At 48.9% G+C, this 26,080-nt stretch overlaps 1 protein-coding gene across 4 annotated transcripts in view; it reads left to right on the forward strand.

The window, feature by feature from the left end:
* Positions 1 to 24,795, forward strand: part of ELFN1 (extracellular leucine rich repeat and fibronectin type III domain containing 1) — a 171,653-nt gene extending 146,858 nt beyond the window's left edge. For 3 of the 4 annotated variants that reach the window (XM_039493125.1, XM_039493123.1, XM_039493126.1), the window contains one exon: positions 21,300 to 24,795. In XM_039493125.1, the coding sequence (XP_039349059.1) occupies positions 21,775 to 24,165 (2,391 nt within the window). In that variant the 5' untranslated portion in view covers positions 21,300 to 21,774 and the 3' untranslated portion in view covers positions 24,166 to 24,795. Of the gene's footprint in view, positions 1 to 20,571; positions 20,767 to 21,299 lie in introns of those variants that run through there. The other variant, XM_039493122.1, reaches the window with a different exon arrangement.
* Positions 24,796 to 26,080: the final 1,285 nt, after the last annotated feature.

Consider the following 26,080-nt stretch of genomic DNA (forward strand, 5'->3'; position numbering starts at 1 on the left):
ACACAGCCCGTAGCTACCCCCTCTCCCTGCACCCTGAGCTACCCCTCTGCCCGCACCAGCCCCTAGTTACCCCTCCCTGTACCATGAGCTACCCCTGCCCCTGCACACAGCCCCTAGTTACCCCCTCCCTGTACCCTGAGCTACCCCCCAGCCCCTGCACACAGCCCCAGCTATGCCCCCTCCGTGCACCCTGAGCTACCCCCCTGCCCACACCCAGCCCCTAGCTACTCCCTCCCTGCACCCTGAGCTACCCCCTGCCCACACCCAGCCCCTAGCTACCCCCTCCCTGCACCCTGAGTGGTTTTCAAACTTTTTGAACCAAGTCCCCTCTTTATATTTTTGGTTGCATCCCCCCACAGCCCAGACAGGCTGGGTGGCCTCCTGAGTGAGTTGGGGTGGAGGTGGTGCTTCCTCCCTGGACCCCGCTGTGCGGACCTGGTTCAAGCCCTGCCAACTCTTGGCACCCTCCCCCCCCCCAAATAGATGTAAAACTATGCCTAAGCCCAAGGGCCCCCCAGAGCCCTGAGGTCCCCCACCCCCACTGAGCCCGGGCATTTTTATAGCATGTGGAGGGAGGCCTCAGCAAGAAAAAGATTGAGACCCCCTGATCTAGGAGAAACAGTCTCTTGAAATATGAAAGTAACCCAACAACAACTTCCTGTGCTCGGGGGAGGATACTGACTGACACTTTACCAACACACTGACGCGTCCTCCCCTAATACACACCAACACCCTATGCAATACTCACAAGCAAAGACCAAACCACAGGTACACACGCATACATACGTGTATATTTACATAGCCCTTTGTAAGAACGACTGCAGCATTCTATGGTAACGAGCCACCATGCTCTAGTGACTCTTATAAACAGTAATGGGCAAGAGCATTACTGAAGGATACTGTACCTTTTAGTGTACAAACTTGTAATTGATTTTAAAATGCATAATCCATCACAACTAAGAAAGGGCGCACAAAGATGCTATCATGCATAAGCACCTAAAGGTAGCATTTAAAACACAATTAACAACTCAGTTAAATAATAATAGGAACAGAAACGTGATTAATTATTGAATCAAATACACAAAGAAATAACGACGCAATAACATATGTGAGTGCAAGAGGCCAAATGTGACAATATTGTTTAACCACCAATGGACGCTAGCAACAGCTCCTATAGCGGGCAATATATGGCTCAGGTTAGAAGCATCTTTCCAATTTAAAGGAAAGAATTCCTTGGAATTTTTATAGCACCTCTTAAAGAAGTGTCATCATCGGGCCCATTTTACAGATGAAGCGACTGAGGACACACCCACACTGAGTTTTCAAACCTGGTGGCAGCGAGTCTCAGAGCCCAGGTCTACAGATTTGGGCTCATGCCATGGTGCAAAAAACAGCTGTGCAGCCGTGGGGCTCAGAGTCTGTTTCCAAAGAAAGAACCCTCCTCCCTCTCACTCACTTTCCTTCTTGGGCCAGGGAGGGTGGTAGACTTCAGACCCCCAAACCTGAACGTCATAGCCCAAGCCCTTCAAGCCTGAGCCTGTAGCCACAGCCTCTGAGACGCGCAGCCACGGGTTTTCAAACACAGTGTGGACATACCTTCGGGCACTAAGAAGTTTAGTGATTTGCCCAAGATCACAAAGGAAATCAGTGATCGAGCCAGGAGTGAAACCGAGATCTCCTGACTCCCAATGCCATGTGTTAGCCACAAGACCATCTTGCCTTCCGCCTCAATCAGGGAAGGCTGTTGCTACTTTCTTGAAATGGGAAATGTAGCAGTCTGCCAAAATTCTGATTTCAGAGCTAGCCCAGGCATGCAGCCTGCCCATCCATAGCACTTTGGAGAGACCATATACAAGCTGCTCCCAGGAGCTAATGCACCCGGCACTAATGCAACTGGCAGCCGACTTGCAGGCATGGCTTTAATTTTTAGGATACTGTGTAAAATTAAGACAATCTTGCAACGCCTTGTCCCAGCCTATTAAAACCAACTCCTCTTGTCTGGGAGCAGAACAAATAGCTGAGCCAGAAATCATCCACTATTTCTTCATGTAGGAACAACTTTTGACATGTATACCCACAGGAAAAGTGCCATTAAAAGCTATAAGCACAGCCAGCCCATCCAGAACAGCACCAGGCTGGAGGGGGTGGGGGCGGGAGCAGTAGCCGTACTATAAAAACGTACAGGCGCTGCGTAAGAAACCGCACAGCCCAATACATGAATTCAATCCAATTCAATTCACATTGCTCAGGGATAGGGGGAGGTTTAGTCCGGCTGGTGAGCAGAAAAGAGAGAAAAAGGGTGAGGAGTTACAGCTTCTTAAAACAAACCCGGCTAGCTGAGCGGTGGCCACGGTGAGCCAAGCTTCTCTGCCGGGGAGCAGGTGAGGTTTCCATTTAGGCAGCTCTAGGCCCCCTGAGCAGGCGCGTGAGCGAGAGGGAGGGAGGGGGAGTCGGTCTTTGGAAACTGCACCAGCTGCTCTCTGTTGCTTGGCACAGGTGATGTGCCCAGGAGTGGCCACAGAAATGTTCTTCCTGAACCGGCTTTAATCTCAGACCTACACACGAACATGGGTGCATGATGAACATTGATGCCCTCCCACATGAACATATGCACATATGCAGAGTGTCACACAAACATGTATGCATACATAAATACGCAGGCACACCTACACAACCAGCCAGCCGTGAACTGTTTGGACTCTCACATACGAACCCACACACAGACGCATGCATACAAACAGTCATGAGCAGAGCGGTAGGTACATGCGTACGTACGTATACACACAGAGATGGCCTCAGACACACAAACATCATGAAAGCCTGCCCACACGTATGTATCCAGGTGCACACACAAAGAATGTAAGCACACACAAATGTGGATTTTACAAAGTGACGGTCTTTTTTTTTTTCTCTTCGCAATGATGAACGGACACCACACCCAGTGAGCATCAACCCCCCGGTCTCGCTGAGGCGATGAAAGGCCCAGCATGGTGTGCAGTCCAGGCAGCAAGGGGTGCTGCACGAAAGCGGTTCCCCTCCTGCTCAGAACTCCCACGCTCAGTGTTCACTGGAATGTTTGGGTGGTTTGCAGCGCCAATTTGCAAACGCAGACATTTATTTCCGCTTAATTAGGAAAAAACAGCACCTGGGATCCAGTTTCTAGCTCCAGCTCAAAGTCGGAGCCTGACAAGGGAGCAGGAAGTGAAAGTGTGTGATGGAGATGAGGGAAGAATGACAGCGCGACTGATGGGAAGAAGAAAGGAGTGAGAGGAGAGAGTGCAGGAGAATGAGAGAGTTAATGGCGAGCAGAAACCAGGGGGAAATGCTGTCACAGAGGAGAGATGCATGGTAAAAGGGAGGGAGACAAAGAAATCGAGTGGAGGACAAACAGCAAATGAAATCAAACGGAAGGGAAAGGCGATAGGAAACGGCTTGGGCGAGAGAGATCTGAAGCGATGGGAAGCTGGTTATTCAGCAAGTCAGCTCATGAAAGTGGCGAAGGAGGAAGGAAGAGGGAAGTGATTCCGACTGAGGAAGCCAAGCCATGCAGAGATGGGCAGGGTGGGAGCCCTGTAGAGAGCTGGGTTAGGAAGAGGACATGTGTTTCTTTCCTGAGTGAAGCTTCAACTCCTGTCTAATAGAAAGGTCACTGCAAAATAGATTTGATTAGCAGATAAGCGTAAATCATGGCCAACTCCTCCATCTTCATGGAAAGGCCCCGGCTGGCACCGTGTGCTGACTGTGTGAAGGCCCGTGGGCAATGAGCTCAGAGCTGTGCTTCGTTTCCTAGACGGCAGGTGCCCCTCTTGCCAAAAAACTCCATCAAATTGGCCCCTGTGCTGGCAGACTCAGCAGAGAGGCCCACGACTGTGTAGACAACTCTCTCCCCTCCCACTTCTAGAGGGGCCTCTCCAGGTCTGGAGGGTGGCATAGAGCTGGGTGAATAACATTTTTTTTTAAGTTCATTGGCAATTTCAAAAAGTCAGGAAAATGAATCATTCGGGGCCAGCCCCAAAATGAGAATTTTTGAAATTTTCAGGGAATCCAAAAGTTCAAAACATTGTTTTGGGTCGAACAAAACGTCTCGCTTGGACTGAGGGCACAACCATTTCATTTCACTTTTGACCGCTTCCAAAGGCTTTTTGATTTTTAAAAATCAAACTAAAGAAAAGCTTGAAACCAAAAGTTGTTTCAAACCGAAAAAAAAATCAAAAAGTTTCATTTCGGAAGCGTCGCGAGGCAACACTTGGATTTTTTTTTAAACAATTTGCTGTCTGCCAAGGCAAAACCCACACACAGTCACAAACGGGTCTGATGCTACACAACCTACATCCTTTGCCAAAAAAGAAGGTTTGGCCCCAAAATTTCTCCCAGCTGTAGCGCGGGGCAACATGAGGAGCCCTTCACACCCACGAACCTGTCTGTAGCTAGACACAAGCCTTCCACCTCCAGCACTGTCCATGAGACACCTTCAGCACCGCAGCCCCATCCCTGTTATATTGTCAGTTGGCCCAAGATTTCCTCTGTATCTTTATGGTCCCTCCCTTCCTCTGAGGCCTTAGAGTGGAGCCCCAAAGGAAACCACCCACTTCTTGGAAGTCAAGTAGGCCGACGCCTTCCACCAGCCCCGAGAACGTTCCCTGTGCGTGTCTCCAAGCTGAGCGTTGCTTTCGGTGCTGGGTTTGATAGCGCCGTGCCCTCTAATTCTGCGCCTGCGTGCAACCTTCCTTCCCGAGGAGGAGAAGGCTGCATTGCACTAGATGAATGTTATCCTTCCCTTTAATATCTCTCCTTTATTGTTTCATCCGTTGGCCCCGGGATGTTTTATCGCACTGAAGCACATAATACAAATGAAAAACAAAAGGGGAAAGTTTGAATCGTTTTTAATATATTCATCCCAGTGCAGAGGAACGATGAGCCGTCTGATTAAATCTGTATGCTGAAGTTTATTAAACTGCCATGGCCTCTCTCCTGCTCTCTCTTTTAAGCAGGGACAGTCTCATTAAAATGAAGAGGCTCTCCCCCCGCCCCCCCGCCAGTACCTGCTTAAGGCCAGCTCCACGCTGCCGCTGCCTTGCAGCCATTATTGAGAGGCACTGAGAGCTTATGAATGAGCCTGCTCGGTTGTGTTTTTCCCAGCAGCTCGAGTACAGAGGTGATTGACACCAAGGTGGACATTGCTAGTATGCCCCCAAAGGGCTGGGAGGGCCAGGAAGTCGCCTGCCAGCACCTGATTAGGATGCAGAGAGAATGACTGAGACAGACAGCGCCAGGAGAGGGGCTCATGATAGATGAAAGGAGGCAGGGAGCAGGGAAGGAGCATGGGCCAGTGGTTGGAACGGGGGACTAGCAATGAGCAGCCAGGGCTCTGTTCCTGATGCTGCCCATCACTCACTCTGTTATTTAACCGCTCTGTGCCTCAGTTGTCCCATCTGTAAAATGGAAGTGTTGATAGTTCTCTCTCCTCAAGGGTGCTGAAATAGTCTGCCCCTCCTGCAAAGCTTATTGAGCTGTCAGAAAAATTCCCATTCCACACGGGGACAAAACCAGGGCCTTTTGAAGTTATTGGTGGCAAGGGCTCTAACCTCGGGTGTGAGAGACCCAGGTTCAAGGTCCTACTCTGACTCAGGCAGCGCAAGGAGCCATCTGGGTCTTCCACATCCCAGATGAGTGCCCAAACCACTACGCTAATGGCTATTCTGGGATGGGGGTGTCTCTCTCTCTCTCGCTCAGCAATTCCATCATGGACCCCAGACACCTTCTCCAATGACAATGTCACAAAAGTGTTGCTGTCGACAAATCAGCATTTTCCAATGAAAACATGTTTTGTCAGAAAATTCCTGCCCCGCTTTGGGCTATTGCTGTGTCCTAAGGAAATCAGAACAAAGTAATGTAAGTAGCACTGAGCCAATGGACAGGCCCCAGCACGTAAGATCAGATGTTGCTGTTGGTCTGAAAGCCCTGTCTTTATCTGTTGCTGTTGGTCTGAAAGCCCTGTCTTTATCTGGAATCTCTCTCCGCCCTCTCCAACTACTGAAGTGCATACCCAGCTGTTCCTCTCTCCCAATACACAGGTTTTTCTTGACACTCACCCCATAATGCCACCCTGGCTTGCCCAGCCAGAGGGTCTCTCAGAGGCAAGGTGAGGTACTGCTGTGATTGGGCTCTTGGTCCCAGCAGACCCAGGGAGTGAGGGAAGCAGGCTCTGACGGCATATGGCAGAGCAGAGATTCTGCCAGCTGACTGCCAACTCTGGTTCCTCTGCTGCCCTCTGCGGGGGGTGATTCCTGTGCGTTCTACAAGAACAGGCCCCGTGGATTGCACCAGCCAGAGCGACTCCCCGCTGAGGGAGCGGCTCACAACGCAGGTTATTCATAGACATAGCAGTTCCAAAAGGCCAGTAATGCTGCTACTCCTCTTCCCCCTCCGCAAGCCTTCAGAGGCGGCTAAGTCTGTCACACACAAGCGATAACAGTGTTAGGCCATATAAGCCCTCCTTTACTTGACTTTGGGTTATTTTGAGGAGGAGATTAAAGCAGATTATCTGCATCACCTGAGATGCTGCACTTTCTATCTCTGCCCCCTGTCATCAGTTCCTGAGGGCCTGGCTCACTAGCTCATAGAAACCTCCTCGCCCCCTCCCTCTGCCCCCCCTTAGGCCAGCTGATATCCTAGTACAGTCGTGCACCTGACTTGTCTGACACTACCACCGGTCAGCTAGTGAAAAGACGTAGGCCGGGCTCCTTGTCATACCGGCTCCAATACACAACATGGCCCTTGGCATCTGTCCACTACCCGGCACTTTATGCCGGGCTTGACGGGAAGCCGGGCTTGTGCAATGGCTCTGAGAGGGGGGATGGGAAACAAGGGAGAACCCAGCTGTCACATCTTGGCATTAATCAGGATTATCTCTCTCCAGCAACTCTCAGGAAAGAGCCAGCGGCAGCAGAGGGACTGGAGCAGAAGTTTCCATTCTTAGGGCGTTTGCCATTCATATCCAGATCAGTCTGATGGGCCCATCCCCCACGACCTACAAGACACAGGCTCTGTCTACACTGGCAACCGAACGACAAGGCTTTTGTCTTTCAGAGGTGTTAACCCCCCGCTCCCCAAAAGACAAAAGTTTTGCTGACGACAAGCGCTGGGGTGAACGCTAACGCCGCTCGTTGGGGGTGGAAGATTTTTGTCGGCAGGAGAGCCGACAAACAGCGGCTACACTGCGCGCCTTATACTGACACAGCCATGTCGCTAAAAGCTGCGTAATGTAGACATAGCCCCGCTGACAGTCCCAGCTTTGGCAGACTGGCTAACTCAGGGGACGGAGGCCAGCACCCAGAGGCTTTTAGCACTTGGTCACCAGTTCAAATCCAGCTCAAGCTGACTGTGGTCAAAAGCTGTGACTGACGGCTATTGGGTGTCCTGTGTTTGGTGCTGAGATAATGATGGGCACCAAAACAGACAGGCAGGTCTTGGGCTCAATCCAGTTCTCGCGCAGTTGGCATTAATTGGCACAGCCACAGTAAGGAGACAAAGGGATGTGGCCTGTGAATTCCCCTCTGACTCCAGACCAGGGTCAAGGCACTGTGGCAGGGCAGGAGGGGGTGCGGCCCATCTGCTACCTTGTTGTGACCATTACAGCCTATTGCAACACCCATGGGGCTCTGAGCTGGGGCAGGGGGTTGGGTTGGGGGTTCCACTAGGGGGTGCAGACTCTGGGATGGGGCTGGGGGTGCAGAGAGTACTCTGGGCTGGGACTGAGGGGTTCGGAGGGCAGGAGGGGGATCAGAGCTGGGGCAGAGGGTTGGGGCACAGGAGGAGGTCAGAGGTGCAGGCTCTGGTCAGGTGGCTCTGTGCGCTGCCGTGTCTGCAAGTGCCGCCCCTGCAGCTCCCATTGGCCATGGTTCCCGGCCAATGGGAGCTGCAGGAGTGGTGCTTGGGGCGAGGGTAGCATGCAGAGCCCTCTGGCTGCCCCTACGTGTCGGAGCCGGAGAAGGGATTTGCCGCTGCTTCCAAGAGCATGGCATATGTGGAGCGGGGCAAGCCCCTGACCCCGCTCCCCGGCGGGAGCTCGAGGGCTGGATTAAAACATCTGAAGGGCCAGATGCGTTTTCCCACCCCAAGCTACAGAAATGGTTTTCAAATGGGATAAGACCACATTCTCTGCCCAACAGGAAAAATCCTACCTGATGACACCAAACCACTGACAGCAGAACTGCTGGTTCAATGTATTGGTAGTGAGCATTTACCCCACTCTGATGAGACTGTTCTCAGGTCACTAAAGCGCCAGTTCAGCAAAGCACTTAAGTACGTGCTTAACGTTAAGCACACCCTGAAGTCCCAATGACCTCAATGTACTTTGCTGAATCAGGGCCTAAACTAGCAGACCCAGTGACAGGGCGCACAGAATTCAATTCTCCTTCCCTTTCAAAGGCGAGAAAGAGATCAAGACCCAAGCGTGAGCATCCATCAGGCAGCGGTAACTTCCCCCAAAGCAAACACACACGCGGCCTGCCCATATAGACACGCGTGGCATGCACAGACCCGTGGCAAGCACACACCTTCACGGGCTGCTGTTCTCATTTCAAACACCACTAGACTAGAATCCATCTGCCACCCTGGAAATTAATAGCAATCATTAAACAAAAAGAGCTGGCGAACGGAAGCCCGAGGTGAAAAGCAGCTCTTTCTGCCAGAAAAAAAATTAAAACTATTTAGACATACAGCAAGTCATTTATTACTGTGGAGTCCTCCCTCCACCTGGGGTTGAAATCTCATTATGATTTGTCCAAAACAGATGTTACCCTTTTAGCAGTAGATTATTAACGATAAACTCCATTCCTCCAGAGAGAGTGGGAGTTCTGGGTTAGCTTGGTTTTTAAATCTTGGGTAACCTGCGTATGAAATACTTATGAAAATGATCAGCATACTGGGCATATCCCAGTGCCTTGTCCTTTAGCTTTCCACGGCCTTTGGAAGTTATTGTTACCCAGCAGGGATACAAAGAGGCATGGAGTGTGATTCTCCTCGCTATTATGCACTTTTGTAGTACAGTAAAGGTCCTAGCCAAGACCGAGGCTTTGGTGTGCTAGGCACGGTACATACACACGGTAAGAGCCAGTCTGTGCCGCCCAAGAGATTACAGACTAAATAGACAGGGCAGACAATGTGTGGGAGGGGAAAACACAGCACCGTGAGGTGAAGTGACTTGTGTAAGACCATGTGGCGGAGGCAGGAATAGCGCTCTAGTCAACTGAATCCCAGCCCACCGGCCCACACTGACTCCCTGTAGCAGCGTGCCCACTGCTGGCTGAGGTAGCGCGAGCATTTCCTATACAACCTCATTTTTCAGAGTTTTAACTCACACCAGACCAGCGTCTCCCAGGCTGGAATCTGGCACACAAATGGCCACACTTTCAGCAGGCCACTGCTTCCAACCTGACTTTTTTGCAGGTGTGTTGGGTTTGCGCCCTCAAGATGGGGAACTGTGCATGCGGCTGCCAAGCTGTGAGTACCCTTCAGCACCTGCGTTCACAGCTAACTCATCTGCATCGGCAAAGGTGGGCTTCCCCGCCCCCCCCCCCCCACACACACACAATTAAATATGTTCTACCTCAGCCACCTTGCTCTCATCCAGGATCCAGGACATTGGCAGAAGCGCTGAACTTCAACATCCAAACCAGACAAGATAGAGATGCAAAGCTGGGTGTCGTCAGCAGACTAGAAACCCCTCACCCCCTGCCTGCTTATGACCCTGTACGCACACGGAACAGGACGGGGCTGGAGCAATCCAGGGCAACTAAGCATCCTTCCTACAAGCCAGGCACGCAATTGCACAGCAGCCCCAACCTCGGGCAAGAGCACAGGGCTACCACAAGCTCTGAGTAAGGGGCAGAGCGCAGCTGTGCAGCCGTTGGAACAGGACAGAGTCACACGTCAGAGGCAGAAAGTCACAACTAGCTCCCTGCTCACACTTGCTCCAGTAGGGGAAGTGAGCTGAGCTAGCCCTCAAACCAGTACCATTCACTTCCCCCTCTGTGCTGGCAAGCACCGGTGTGGTGGTGGGTAGGTGGGGGTAGAGTCAAGGCACCTCCCTGCCCCTGCCCGTCCACTCCCCACCACCAGTTGGCTGCTCCCCTCCATGCTGGAACCTGGGATGCAGGTAACTTATGTAGAGGAGTAAAGGAGCACCTTCCATTTTGTTATTCCCCCATATGGGGTCATACGGGGGGCTCATGACTGGCCCCATAATTTGCACCTCTGTCCTAACATACACAAGCATATCTTTTGCCAAGGAAAGGGTGGGGGGCCTCAGTCAGGACTCGACTAGTAAGTATTTAACACAAGGGAATTCTTTTTTTCTTCTCTTCCTCTCCCTAACGGTTCACTATCAGTTTAAGTCAGCCCCCAAAAGCAGGTTTTTGTAAAATGCTAAATATGATGGTGGGTTGGATTAGCAAACAGAACAGGAAGATTTGAAAAGAAGACAAAAAAAAAAGTGTTGTTTTTTTTTTAAATCTTCCTCTGCAGCTTTAGTCCAACAGAAAACAGAATAGCATTGTGCTAGCAAACAAACCCCAGACAGTGAGGCTTCAGCTTATAGTAAAGTGAACTAGACTAGCACAAGCTGAATGGAACACACAAAAGACAGCAAGAGCGAGACAAGTAAACTAGCTGTCTGCAGTTCTTTCCGTTATAATAAGCGCCATAGGTATTAGTAACACAAGAAAGAAGTTTCTTAAGTATTATTTTTATCGTGACTTTAAGGAATTACTTTCGTTTCCCCAGTTGTGCCTGAGTTTGGATCTTGGTATCAGATTCTGTCCAGGATTTATATATCTGTTTGTGATGCAAGATTTTTTGTCGTTTTTTCTTTTAAAGTAGAACATTAAAAGGACACCGTCAACTTAGAAATCAGTCTTTGGTCTGACACTTTTGTTACAGGTAACCCTTGATAATACTAGAACTGAAAGAGATTAGCAGATTTAATATATTTCAGATTGCTTCCTTTGTGTATTTGTTAACACTTCATCTATAATCAGTTTCACTGTTTCCCCTGTATAGGCACAAGGATCCACACCTATGGATCCAATTGTGGGATTACAGCCTGTGTCAGACAGTTTCCCCATATCCTATGGATCTTTCACATAGAGGAGAGAGAATCACTTTGTAAAATACTAGGAAAATGTGATTATAAAAGCCACACACATTTGCAGGACAACTCAGGGGCAGATATAGGACTGAAATCTGCTTTAAGTTCATTTTTAAAAAGTTGACTAGCTCTTTTAATATTTTAGCTCCATTGCCAAAACCATTTCTGACCAAAGAGACAAGGTGGGGGAGGTAATATCTTTTATTGGACCAACTTCTGTTGCTGAGTGAGACGAGCTTTTGTAGCTTACACAGGGCTCTTCTTCTGAACAAAAGCAAACTTTACTGTCAGGAGTGTGAATGATTCATATGGGCCTTTTACAAAAGAATAGATTTAAAAATTCAAGCAGTAAAAACACTATTCAAGTAACAGCAAAGGTTTGAGCGAAGACGACAGCGCAGAGAAAAGGGACAGTTTAGCTTCTTTCACCGTGAAAGAACAATAGGGCATTTGTTCCCTTGTTTACCTCTTAGCTTGCTCCATTGTACTGAGGCATTGGAGGAGCCTTAAGTAAAATGCCTTAATCTTTATCATTGTGTTATTCTAGGAGAAATATTGGGGCTGGTTCACCACTCCATTACTCCAGTTTTATGTCTGTTTAACCTCAGTAATACTTTAGAGTAATGAAGTGGCAAATCAGGCACATTATTTCTAAATACAAGACACATCTGGTCAATTTTAGGGGAATTCTTCCCTATCGAAAGATATTTTTCCTTTCTGTAAATGTTATATCTGCATCTCCCTGATTAGAGTTCTTGGCTTCTCCTCATCCGCTGAAAACTTTGCACCTTCCTCTAATTCTTTTCTTCTTATGGTTATGTTTGTTGCTTCTTTAAGAGCTGGCTGCTCTACCATAAGCTCGATATGACATTTACTCTGCCGACTGTGATATTTCAAGAGGTTGGTTTAATGCACAGGTAACCAGCTGGTTTTAGAAGGTCAGTTACTCAGGAAGATATTTGAACACTGCATATTATTCTACTCAGTGATTTGCAGCTGTACTATCTAGGGCCGCAATCTTGTTAGACCTGGAAAGCTAAGCAGTGTGGGGAGGAATACAGCAGCGTCAACGACTGCAGATGTGAGCTGAGAAATCGGCATTTCAATATTGGGAAACTCCAATATTTTGACATTTTTTCATCCTGATTTGGGATGAAAAGTTGAACAACTGATTTTTTCGTGGAAGGAAAAGTTATGAAACATGCCCATGCAGAAATGTCTAGTCATTTCTAAATGGAAATATTTAGTTTTGGTGTTTTGTGCCTCATGGGAGTTGTAGTCTAGCCAAGGAGTCTGGCCCACTGGAGAGAATGGGGGCATGAAGCATCTGAACTACAACTCCCAAAAGGCACTGCAGCACTTTAGGCAGATGCAGTTTAATGTTGCGCTGACCCAAAATGAAATATTTTGTTTAGAAACACTTCCGCAAAATCAAAAATTTTCTGCTGAAAATTTTGATTTTATGGAAACTTCTGCGGACTGTACCCTCCATTGTGGAAAGGGACAAGTTTTGAACTCCACAAACTGGCATTCGCTAGGCCTGATTCTCCACCACCCTGCCCAGAGTGGAGTCATGGCCACCAGTCCAAATCAGACTGGAAGCATTTGACCTCCGCTCGGCACTCATTTCACATGTGTCAATGACAGGCCAAAATGCCAGCTCCTCTGAACTTCCACTGCATGGAAATAACCCACTGGGCCCTCAGTCTATATAGAGAGCACCTGCTTGTGTCCATGGCACTTCTGCATACAGACCAAGGGCAACAGAACTGGCCTGTCTCTGTTCCACCTCTCTGCTGCCTCCACCTCTCTAGCCCCTACCTCTTCTGTGCTCCTCCCCACAGTCTCACTAAAAGCCTTCTCTCGTGCATCAGCCTCCCTGCAGCTCTCTGCTTCATTGCCTCTTCATCTCCCTTCAAACCTCAGCTGAAAACATCTCTTTCCTCCCTTGCCTCGGCCTCTTAAATAATAAATAATAGCAGAGAGAGAGAGTGAAATTGACTGGGGAACGCTATTATCTGACTCTGTGAAGCATTTGGGGATCAACAGTACTTAATTTGTAATGAAAGAGGGGCTCAAGCAATTTTTTTACTTTCATAACCGACATGGCAAGCTCAGAGGTGCCGGGGCTATGAACTGCCAAGCTCTGAGGTGCCGGGCCTCAGCCCTGGCAAACCCTGGCCCAAAAGCCCTGGGGATCAAGTATAGATGGTCGGCCACGAGGTTATGCTTATAAGAAGCACACGGGATCTTTTTCAGGGGAAAAGGCAATATGCCATGTTTATTAAAGATACAATTAACGTATGCATTCAGTCACACCACACACACACACACAGTTGATGTTATACACCTCTACCCCGATATAACGCTGTCCTCGGGAGCCAAAAAATCTTACTGCGTTATAGGTGAAACCGTGTTATATCGAACTTGCTTTGATCTGCCGGACTGCGCAGCCTCATCCCCCGGAGCGCTGCTTTACTGAATTATAACCGAATTCATGCTATATTGGGTCGCGTTATATCGGGGTAGAGGTGTAGTTACCAGTCCAGAGTCCGGATCAATCTAGTGGCCAGCTAGGTTGATCACGGGTAGGTAGGAGCTGGGTTCTGTTGGTCATGACACAATGCTCTGGGAACGTCTTGTCAGGACGAGCCCAAAGTTTCATGGCACGGCACCCCATTTATATTGTGTTTTTCCTTCGTTGGGACCAATGAGTTTTTTACCATCATTCTGTAATCAATTGTTGTTCGATGAGTGCTCATTTTCTTAAATTGTCCTTCTCATCCTTTATCTTGTTCTTTCATCAAGTCTCTCAGGGAGTTACCCCAGGCTGGTTTTGATCACAGCTATCTTATCCCCATTGATAGGTGCCTGTCTCATCTTTAGAGTCATCAATCTGCCCTCCTCTGACATTTCAACCGGGGTATGTTGCAACCTCTGGGTGCCCTTGCGTCTGTCTCCAGTTTCTCCCTAGAACATCTGGTTCAGTGATGGCCTTCACACTTATCTCTTAACACCCATTCCTCATTCACACACAAAACAGAATTAATTTACACAGAACATTTTGAACCGGAAATCAAGTTGAAATGCAAAAGAAAAACAATCACGGCATTCTTTTACTTATTTTAAAATGCTAAACCTACAACAAAGTGGTGACCCTCAAAGGTCTGTTACTGCCTTGAAATCCGTCCAGACACAGAGAAATTCTGGCTGATGCATCTCTACCAATGGCTGTTAGGCCATTCCTTTCTGCTACTCAAAAAGAGTGGCTGGCAGGATATGGTCAAATCACAGATCAATACATTTAATACACACTACATTATTATCTTGTTGTTCTTTAGCCTTCATTCTAAATTATACAAAATACAAACATAAAATCCTACTAGTACAATGATGCAAACCCAAGCTGTGCCGTATTGATCTCTTAGCAAGGAATCCAAATGCCACCTTTGTACTGAAGAGGAACCTGGATTTGATTGGCCTGGGCACCTTTATTATTCAATGGAGTGGCAATGCTAACCGATATGACCAGGCAGGAGGAGTGTAAACTGATGCTGGGAATATGAATTAGAAGAAACCCTGCCTGGGAGCACTCTTTCTGCACCTGACATATACGGAATGGACATTAAGCCATTTAGGGGAAACTTCATCATTAATACATGTTTTCTCTGCCATCTTAGAGCTGTCTCCTCGTATTATTTTACACATAATGAATAGCCTGGGTTCATTTTAACATTTGGTCCCCGTTAGCCAAATTTTCCCTCTCCACCTCTTTGCATGATTAAACATTTATCATTTGTAATGTATCACTGCCGCGTCGCTATTGCTCTCTTTGTAGTGCGGCTCCTTCATTTATTGATAACCTGACCTGTGCGACTGTGAAAGAGGATCTAAGAGAAGCTGACATATGGCCAGATGGAGTCAGAAGGTAGGGAAGAAAGGATACGCCAAAGGGAGAGAGGGTGCACGCTAATCTGGCTCTTTGCCCCTAGTCAGTAAATCTAATCCACAGCTTGAAATAACTCATTCAGTAGAATAATACAATTAAGAATCAAGTGCCAAAGACTGCGTGTTATTAGATCTGCGGCCCAGATCCCTCTCCCCGCCACTCCCCTCTCAGCTGCTTTGTTTATTTCAGTGGTGGCTCTCCTTGCAGCTGCTACTCGGGTCTAATTTACTGATGCCATAAGTCAAGAGATGGAAACAAAATCCAACCACCCTGACATTTGTTTCTGGAGCCTGGGTGATGCCCCTTCAGTCTCAAGAACTCTGGTTCTGGAGCTCTAGGAGATCAGAAGTGATGAGTTTGATGCTCTCCGTCTAGTCCCTACTGGATACCACAAACCACAGCAGTCCCAGGGATGTGTAAAGGCCCAGGCACAGAATAATAAGGATGTTGCAGATCAGGACCGAGGAGCAGCAAAGCTGTGTGTGGATCCAGGGCGTAGCAGGGCTATCACAGGTCAGGAGTGAGGTGCATCAGCAGAAGGGTGTGAGGGAAACGTACCGAGCTTGTTTCCTGGCTTTAGCATCCCATTTTCTCAAGCACCGAAATTAAACATATTCCCTCATAAATGGAAATACAGCAGTATCCTGCTTTGTTACGTGCACTGAGTAAAGTCCTCCTGAGTTAAGCTTAGCAGAGCTTCAGCTGTTTTAGCTAAGGAGCTTAACAGCTGGTGCCTCCGGGTTAGACTTTTGGCTGTGGTAATGTACAGGACCCGTTCACAGAGTCCATCCGCAAGCTGGGGGACTGTATGACGTGTGCTCCATTGGCTGACCACCAGTCAGTAGACAGCCAAGGTGTCACTGACGACGTACACCTGGCAGAATGAAGCCATATTAAACCAAAGGGCAAGACATCTCTGGTGTAGATTAAATGAATCATGTCAAATCAGTGGGTATTGTTATCCCAACCCTAGGGAGGCAGTGTCTTTCTTCCTTTTTTTGGTTCTTTATGAAAATGTTTTGTTTTTCTGGTTGGTTTTTACATTAGAAATGCAGGTGCTTTCTCCCTTGTTTTTCCTGGAACACTCTACGGATGACTGCAAAAGTGGTAGAACTGTGATCTCACAAGTACCAAGAGAGTGAAAGAGGAGTCGCCCAGGGTCAGGGGAGGAGGGACTTAGTAGTCAGGCTGGTTAAACCTGTGGAGATTTTGTTGTTTTTTTCTCAACACCAACTCAAACAGCAGGGAGCAAAGATCACAGAGTGAGATTCAACACCCTGTACCCTTTCAGTGGAGGGCAGGGAGAGCTTACTTCCCCAGGCCTCCAAGGAGACCTCCAGCAAAACAGGGCAGGTGGGATATAACAGAGCTGATTACTAGCTGGTGGAAGTTGGTGGGGCCGCCTAGACTATGAGCTATTTTACACCGTTTGACGCCAGCTGAGAATCCAGCCCACTATTTCTAAAGGAAGAGCCAACAGAAGGAAACGCTTTTTGTGGGAAGAACAGCCCAGAGCAGAGCAGAAACTGAACACTTACACACCTTCTTTATCCATTATAATAAAACAAAATGAGTAACCCTTTGCAGGTCTCCTTTAACTGCTTCCCTTGCACTGCAGGACGCTCAGTCCCTCGCCTGACATTGGATCCCACCCCAAAGACACTGCCGGGAAGCACGCTCCCAAGTGCCAGCAAGATGAGCAATTATCTTCTTGGTGCAAAACAACAAGGCCTGTGTCTCAGCTCCCCAGTCATGTCCCGGCAATCTAATAAAGAGGGAGATTAGCCCCTCTTTCCTCTGTTACATCTCCTTAATGCTGTCATTTTATTCATACTTTGCAAAGCAAATAAACCAGCAAATTGCTTGCTTTAATGAGCTGGAATTAAACTCTGCCGCTGATAGAATGCCCTTTTTCCGTTTCTGTTGTTGGAGAGAACTCAACTGATAGGTAGCACACAGGCAGCAAAAGCAAACACCCAGCATGAGCATTACTGAACCTGTTCGAGTCACTTACAGTCAGCCTTCTCCACCCTGGTTAGACCTGGGGGGAGTGGCAAGGCTGCATGAGAAGGCACCTTGGGGTCAGCTGTGTTATCCCCTCTGTGGTTTTGTCTCCACTTTCTCCTTCCCTAGAAGCTCCTGCTACTTTAGCCAAAGTACAGCTCCGTGGGCCACATGCCCCAGGGCTGAGAGATAAGCCAACATGGAGATCCAGAGCTGAGCCTCTCCAAGATTCAAGGGCTGGGTTCAGAGCCACTCTGGGGGATAGATCCAGGCTCAGACATCCCCAGAGTTTGAGGGTTCAGCTCAGAAACGCTGGTTTAGGCTAAAGTGGGAGCTCGGAGATAGAGGAGGCAGAGACTCTGCCCACCAAAGAGAAGGAAGGAACTAGCCAGGATTCGTCATTCCCTGCCCTGATGTCCTGTGTTGTGAGGCTGTGTCATGGGCACACAGTGGGGAGTGAAGGGATTCTCACAGTGTATAAGGTCAGATTGTGCCTTTAATGCACAGGCCTGTGTGGGGGCAGTATTGTGCTGCACCAAGGCAGCAGGAGCTCCAGGAGGTATTGGGTCTCAGGGAGGTCCCAGCACACGGGGGTGGGGATGGGGAGAGAGCACCCACCACACCACCCCTTAGGGTGTGGCGTGGCTGGGGGGGGTGCACTTCTCACACCGTTTTCGGGGTGGCTTGCTCCCCAGAGAACAAGTGAGTGATCTCTGGACATGGGAAAGCAAGAAGCTGCAGTTGTGGTTGGCAGCCATCCATAAACAGAGCGGAGAAGGCTCTTAGGCCAGCAGAAATCTAACCACACGAGTAAGCAAAAAATCTAAGCCTAGTCAGCCAATTGGCTTGTAAAGCACGTTGAGAGCTTTTGGGTGAAAGGTGTCATATACAACGTAAAGAACATCAGTCATGGCTTCCAACCCCAACTTAACGTGCCTGCCCCTACTGGGAACAAGCTGTGAGCTTCTCTTCCGAGTCTGCTTTGTATCGGGAGAGGATGCAAAGGGGCGGCGCAGGGTTTACAGGGCAGGAGATGGACTCAGAGAGGAAGCCCAGAGCCCACATGACATGTGAACAGAGATTACGTTCAGTGGCGTGTGTTTACAACATGAGCTCCAGATGAGAGCTCCCCATCTTCTCATCAAGGGCTCCAAGCGCTTTACTTCAGCCTCCCACCACTCTGTGAACCAGGGAAGTAGTTTCATTGTCCTCATTTTACTGAAGAAAAAATTGAGGCATGGAAAGGTTAATTGACTTGCCCAAGCCCACAAGGGATATAGTGGCATATCTGAGAGTATCATCTACGTGACTCCCAGACCTGTGCTGTAGTCATTAACCTCTGGCTCCTTCCATTAGCGAAGGGAGGATGTAAGGTGTTTGAGGCTAATCACTGAAACACCCGAGGGCAGAATTCCTTTTCCATTCCGTGCTGCGTCCAAGGCCTAGTCTACACTAGAAGACGGTTGCTGGCATAGTTATACTGGCAAACTCTCCCCGTGGAGAATCAGCTTATACCACCGTGCACCAAACAAAAGAAGCTTTACCAGAAAAAGCACCTTTTTTGCTAGTTTAACTGCGTCCGCTCTAGGGCTTTCGCTGGTATAGAAATGTCACCAAAAACGCCCCTAACATTACTAGACGAACAAAAGTTTCTTGAGTAGACCTGGCCTACATATGGGACACAATGGTCAGTAGCTTTTGGCTTTCTCCAAAGACATTATCAACGTCTCTCCAGCTGGGGGTACTTGTGGCTGGATATTCTCCTGTCACAAACAGCTGAAGTTTGAGCAGATTTTGTTATTCATGTAACGAAAAACAAACCGTTCCATTTTGGAATATTAATTGTTCACTATTCAGTAAGGACAAATAAACTGTTTCACTGCTCATTATTACTGGCCTGTTTACCAGGCTATAAAGTGTGACTGGTTAACAGGGTCCTCAGCTTTGAAAAATATTCTGTTTCATATTCTGTGAGTCTGAGATGGAAAATAAGGGCCAGAGTTCAGCGGGACTGCTTTCAGCATGAGGTCCTGCTCAACGGGAGGAGGCAGAATCTGGCCCGAAATTCCCACTGTTGCCATGTTTCATACAACTCATCGACCTGCCCCACCCAGCACAGAGTCATGTAGCTACCCCAGTGCTAGGCGGGAGGTGGGAAAACAGACTGGATTAGTTAGAAGTGCACGTTAATGAGCCACAGCTCCACTGCCAGACAAGTCCTAGGGAGTAATAGCAGCTTAATTTTTCAATCTGTTATTTCCTAATATCTGGGAAAGGACAGGCCCAAGCAGCATGCAGCTACCCTGGGAAGAAGGCAACTTTTGCGTGCTCTCCCATGCAACCAGGTTCTACCTGCACGAATCGGATTTGGTCTGAAAGCCAGGCAACTTGCTGGTTTCTTGTCCACTTGTGAGTTATGAACCAGTTTGTTGGCCGCTTTCAAATGACCCAGGTGTCATTTCCTAACACTTGGGAGCAGAGGACCGTAGGCTAGCTTTGGTGCGAGTATAACAGTGAGCATATGAAATCTGGGGAGCGTGTCTGTTCCTAGGAGCAACCACCTATGTGTTCTGCAGAGCCCTTGGTGAAAGAGAGACCCTCTTCTGGACCCACCTTCCCTCCCATGTGGTTTTCAAGATATTTCACTGTGTGGAGCTTCAGTAAGTGCTTCATGGGCCACTGGGGGGTTCCCAGACAGCAGCGTGAGTACTAGTGTTCTGGCTGGCAAATATTCACAGCAACCCTTGATCGCACTCTGAGCCCTGGGCCCACCCTACCTGAGCCCTGGGTTCCAGATTTGGTAAATTTTGCAAATGTGACAGAAGAAGATTCACAGGAGATAAATTCACAAACTACCACCCCTATTAAGGCCCAGGACACCCCACTACTTACCAATGATGGCTTCACCAGGTCCTGGTAGATTCTGTTCTTCCTCCTACGGTTTCCTGGGATGGAGGATTTCCAGACACGGCTTCGGCCCCACCAAATCTCAAGGGCCTGCTAGGTGGACCAGGAAGCAGCTTTCTCACCCAAAGGTCAGCAGTAAAGGGAAAGCCTCTTTCTCCTTCAAGAGCAGTAAGCTCAGAGGCGGTTAGTGCCCCATAAGGCACAGCACACTAGCTAGTGAGTCCTTCAGGGGTAGAGCTGGTTTCAAAATGGGATTTTTTCCCACTGGAAATTTCAACTTTTTGTTGAAAAGCCAAAACCTAAATGTTTTTGGCCAAAATCTGTCGGGAACTGAACAAATCTTCAAATTTCTGTTTTCCAATAAGACATCATTCTTCAAGGAAAGCAGAGACACTTTCTGCAAACATTTTCCTTCACTCAAAAACCCAGAAAACATTTCAATGGAAAATGCTGAGCAGCCCTACTAAGAACTCTGTAGCAAACGTTAACTAGGAATTCTGAGATTTTCCTTAGCACTGTGACGTCACCAGGATCCCCAGAGGGTTCCCTGTCCCCTCTCCTGAGTCTTACAGCAGAGACAGCTATAGTGGGCGAGGAAGGGTCTCTCTTTGCCCTTTGCATATGTGTTAGGCCACTAAAAAACTAGGAGAGTGACCACCTGGAATTTCCTCCACTCCTGACACTGAACATCCAAGGGAGGAGATCCTGGAGACAGCAAAAGGGGGAAGAGGGTTGGAAGTCACCCCCACAAAGACAAGTATGATGGGTAGTGGTGAGGATCAAGATAGTGATGGGGCTTGGATGTTCCCTGGAAACAAACATATCCTGGAGTTACCACCCAAGTTCCTAGAAACAGCTTAGAATTCCAGTGCTGGGTTTTATCCTAGGTACCAAGCGGCTACAGACACAGTTAGAGAGAGGCAGAATTTGAAAGAAGCCTCAACCTGCATCCAATTAGTGGGTGAAATGCTGCCATAACTGTGGTCACAAATGCCAGGACATAGATGGCTAACTACCAGCTTTGTGCATACAGACGTCACATCATTGACATCTAAATTCCAGCATCTGTGCCCAAAATTAACTGCAGGCTCAATTATGTGTGCCTCCCCCCGCAAAGAAATAAATAATGGAAGCCATGTTAAAAAACCTGGCGCCTAGTGCTAATGGAAAAACAGGGCTGGGAAAGCCAGTCCCATCGCTGCCCCAGAAGCTGCTGCAGTGTGACAAATGCCCTTAAACATTATTTTGTCTCGCTTTTGTGTTTTTTGGTTTTGTTTGGTTTTTTTGCAGGTGAGCCCATTGACCAGACAAGGGCGCTGAGAGGGACGGACGGTACGGAGAGGCAGATGGAGAGGAAGCCTGGTGCCAACCTGGAGATGGGCAGCAAAAAGAAAACAAGGAGAGGCACTGTAGAAAGTGAAAGAAAAGCGTGTCTCTAAACCAGAGAGAGTCCCCTTCCAAGTACCTACCCAGACCCGCCTGACTTCAGCGGAAGCCCGACAAGATGCCAGAAGGGCCAATGACATAGGATCACCCCCCATAAGCCTGTGGTGGTGGCACCCCGTGGGTGGTCACTGGGCAGCTTGGACAAGGAGGTTCTCATTTTCCTTTGGCCACTTCCCACTGGATCCAAACCATGAGGAGAAGAGAGAGAAAAGCGAAGGTGCCCAAGGAACATTAACCCAAGGCTTCCCTGCTTTCGGACTCAGCACCCCTCCCCGCTTCCAGCAGATAAGGGAACTCCTTCTCCGCGTTGCCCTTCCAGATGGCAGGTCGTCAGTGGGCAGTGACGTCAGCGCTGTGCATGTGTGTGGCGGCCGTCTCTCTGCTGCACACTGGCGGGGTGCAGGCAGACTGCTGGCTGATCGAGGGTGACAAGGGCTTCGTTTGGCTGGCTATCTGCAGCCAGAACCAGCCCCCCTATGAGTCCATCCCTCAGCAAATCAACAGCACCATTGTGGATTTGCGACTGAACGACAACAAGATCAAAAGCGTGCAGTACTCCTCACTCAGCCGCTTCGGTAACCTGACATACCTCAACTTGACGAAGAACGAAATCTCCTACATCGAGGATGGTGCCTTCTCAGGACAGTTTAACCTCCAGGTGCTGCAGCTTGGCTACAACCGCCTGAGGAACCTGACCGAGGGAATCCTCCGGGGCCTAGGAAAGCTGGAGTACCTCTACCTCCAGGCTAACCTCATTGAGGCAGTCACCCCCAATGCCTTCTGGGAGTGCCCCAACATAGTGAACATTGACCTGTCCATGAACAGGATCCAGAGACTGGACAGCAACACCTTTAGGGGCCTGAACAAACTCTCAGTCTGTGAACTCTACAGCAACCCCTTCTATTGCTCCTGTGAACTCCTAGGCTTCCTGCAATGGCTGGAAGGCTTCACCAACATGACGCGCACCTATGACCGCATGCAGTGCGACTCCCCGCCAGACTACACTGGCTACTTCTTGCTAGGCCAAGGCCGGACCGGTTACCGCAATGCTCTGGGCATGCTCTCCACCCTCTGCACTGGCAGCTCCTACACCATGATACCTCGCTTTATCCCACCCAGGTACCAAGTGACCACGGCTCCGTCAGAAAGCCCATGCTCTGAGGAAGAGTGTTTCTCCGGGGACGGCACGACGCCCCAGGTCTCCCTCCACACGCCCGTGGGTGAGACGGAGATGCGCCCCAACATCCGGGTGAAGCATCTCACCCACAACTCGGCCACGCTGACGGTGCAGATCCCGTACCCGTTCAGCAAGATGTACATCCTGGCGCAGTACGAGAACGGCTTCTCTTCCGTCATCACCAAGCTGAAAAAACAGAAGGAGGACATTGAGCTGACTAACCTTGTAGCACAAAGAGACTATACCTACTGTGTGGTCTCCCTTCACCACGTCTTAAGGTACAACCACACTTGCCTCACCCTCTCCCCAAACAAAATGAGCAGAGAGGACCCAGTGCCCACTCCCTCCACCGCCACCCACTATATCATGACGATCCTGGGCTGCCTGTTCGGCATGGTAATTGTTCTGGGGGTGGTATACTATTGCCTCCGTAAGAGGCGTCAGCAGGAGGAGAAGCACAAGAAGGCAGCTGGGAGCATGAAGAAGACCATCATCGAGCTAAAGTATGGGCCAGAGATGGAAACAACCAGTATTACCCAGCTGTCCCAGGGGCAGATGCTGGGTGGGGAGACAGTGACCCGCATCCCCTACTTGCCCTCTGCTGGGGAAGTCGAGCAGTACAAGTTGATAGACAGCAGCGAGACCCCCAAGACCACCAAGGGGAACTACATGGAAGTGCGGACAGGGGAGCAGTCCGAGAGGCGAGAGTGTGAGCTGTCCATGCCGCCTGACAGCCAGAGCTCCGTGGCTGAGATCTCCACCATCACCAAGGAGGTGGACAAGGTGAACCAGATTATCAACAACTGCATTGATGCCTTGAAATCAGAGTCCACCTCCTTCCAGGGGGTGAAATCGGGGGCGATTTCCACCGCTGAGCCTCAGCTGGTACTCTTATCAGAACAGATCTCTGGCAAACATGGCTTCCTGTCCCCTGTGTACAAGGAAAGCTACAGCCACCCGCTGCAGAGACATCACAGCATGGAGGTACCTCCCAAACGCTCCAGCACTTCCTCCAGCGGCTCCATACGGAGCCCCAGATCCTTCCGCTCTGAGGGCTCCGGCCACAAGTCAGAAGCCAAGTACATTGAGAAGACATCCCCGACCGCAGACACCATACTCACTGTGACACCAGCGGCAGCCATTCTGCGAGCAGAGGCCGAGAAGATCCGACAGTACAGCGAACATCGGCACTCTTACCCGGGCTCACACCAGGGGGAGCAGCACGACAGCTTGGGCGGGCGTAAGCCCTCCATTCTGGAACCTTTGACCAGACCCCGCCCCAGAGACCTGGCCTACTCTCAGCTCTCTCCCCAGTATCACAACCTGAGCTACAGCTCCAGCCCAGAGTACACATGCAAACCATCACACAGCATCTGGGAGCGCTTCAAACTCAACCGGAAGCGGCACAAAGACGAGGAGGAATATATGGCGGCCGGCCATGCCCTGCGCAAAAAGGTCCAGTTTGCCAAAGACGAGGATCTTCACGACATCCTAGACTACTGGAAAGGTGTGTCTGCCCAGCACAAGTCCTGAGTCCTCACGCAGCTCGTGACTTAACACTAACTGGACCAAAAGAAACCCGCAGCAGCTATTTTTATCTAGACTGTCTTTCAAACAAACAAACAAACAAACAAACCATAAATTATGAGAAAAATCTATAATTAGTCTATATAATGTATGAGAGAGAAAGATTACAAAAGATCTCCTGTTTATGAGATACGCACCAAATTTGAACACAAAGAGACTTAAAAAAAACAAACCTGTGGAGTGAAAAAAAAAAGTTTTTGTTTTTGTTTTTTTAAAAAAAGAAAAAATATATAAAAAGGGGTGGAGGTTGGGCAGAGATTTGAGGTCTGGAGTATTCCAATGTTGCATCGCATGATTCCCTATTCCGTGATTTTGTGGATTCTTTGTGTACAGTTTGTCTTCTTCTTTCTCCTTCCCTTCCAAACAAAACAAAAACCAAAAAGAGACCAGAAGGAGAAAGTTCCTTTGGGCTTTTTGCAAATGGAGTCTTCCAGCTTAGACTTTCATCCAGTCGAAGGCTCGTTCATGTGTTTATTCACTGGGAGGTTTTACCACATGTTGCATTGTAAACCGAAGTTGTCCTACTGTACAGAGAAAATTTCTATATTTGCAATGTTTGCTGTATAACAAGAAAGAGAGAGAAAAAATAATATTACATCTACTAAATATATATATATATATTCACCTGTTTGTACCAGGTTTTAATCATGGATTTTAGACAAAGAGGTTGGATTTGATTTGGAGGGTGTTTTTGTTTGTTTGTTTGGGAGGGGGGTTGATGCTGGTGTGGGATTTTGGAGGGTGGGCATTGGTTTTTTTTGTTTACTTTGTTTTTTTCCTCCGGTGAATGTCTGTGTCTCGAGTTCTGATTGATTCCAAGTGCACTACGAAAAAAGGCACATTCTAATAGAAAACCAGCGTCCCTCTCGTTATTCCATTCAAGTGACGGGAGCCTGCCTCCTCTGGGAGCTGGAAAGGGGACCGGAGTGGAGGGAGCTCTCTCTGCCCATTTGGTGCAACCGACCAGTCACCATTTGATTGCCAAATAAACACACCAGTCTCTCTCTCGCTTTCTCTCTCTTTAGCTGGATGTATTTAGAAGGCAATGGAAACTCTGAACATCAAATGGAACCCGTCTCTGTGGGAAGGGGCAGTGGTAGCCAGAAGGTTAGAGTAGGGGTAATTCATTGGTACTAGAGTATAGACTGATTTTTTTAAAGCCAGGAGGAACTATGACACCATCTACTCTGACCTCCTGCATATTACACAGGCCAGAGGGTCTCACCCAGTGATTCCTGCATCCAGTCAATAGCTTGATGGACCCAGAGCATGTTTTAGCACCGCTAGCTATTGGCCCATCCCAGAGATATGGACCCTGTCCCCTGCTATTGGCCCTCCTGCAGCCTGCGAGTTATGTTGGAATGATCCTGCCCTGGGTGATGGTGAAATACTCCTCCTGCATGTCTACAGCATAGGAGGAGGCAGCGGCAGAAATGACTTATCTGCTATTCCCCAGCAAGAGTGTACTGCATAGCTAATGGATGGTAGCGATTATTGTGAATGAGTCAGCCTGCCTCACCCCCTTACTCTGTAGTGTAGTCATCTGTGCTTCTGGGGGTGGAAATGAATGGTCTCCCCATCTCTTCCTCCACGAGAGATGCAGTCAGGTGGTGGGTTTTCCCCCAGTATGAATGAAAAGGTGCTAAACATTCAGAGCCTGCTCCTGTGAAAGCCAAGTGAAAGCGACTTCAGGCCCTCAGACCCGTGCACCCCTTAAACCTCAGCCCTGCCTCTTACATTTTTTGCCATTCCAGCTGCATGGCGTAGCTCCAGGGGTATTGGCGTCTCAGTCTTGGCTAGGGTAGCTAAATTGGATGGACATGAATGGGAAGGGAAATACATGGTACGTCCCATCCCTGCC

This window comes from Mauremys reevesii, linkage group 10 (genome assembly GCF_016161935.1).
Source record: "Mauremys reevesii isolate NIE-2019 linkage group 10, ASM1616193v1, whole genome shotgun sequence".
Taxonomy (NCBI): Eukaryota; Metazoa; Chordata; order Testudines; family Geoemydidae; genus Mauremys; species Mauremys reevesii.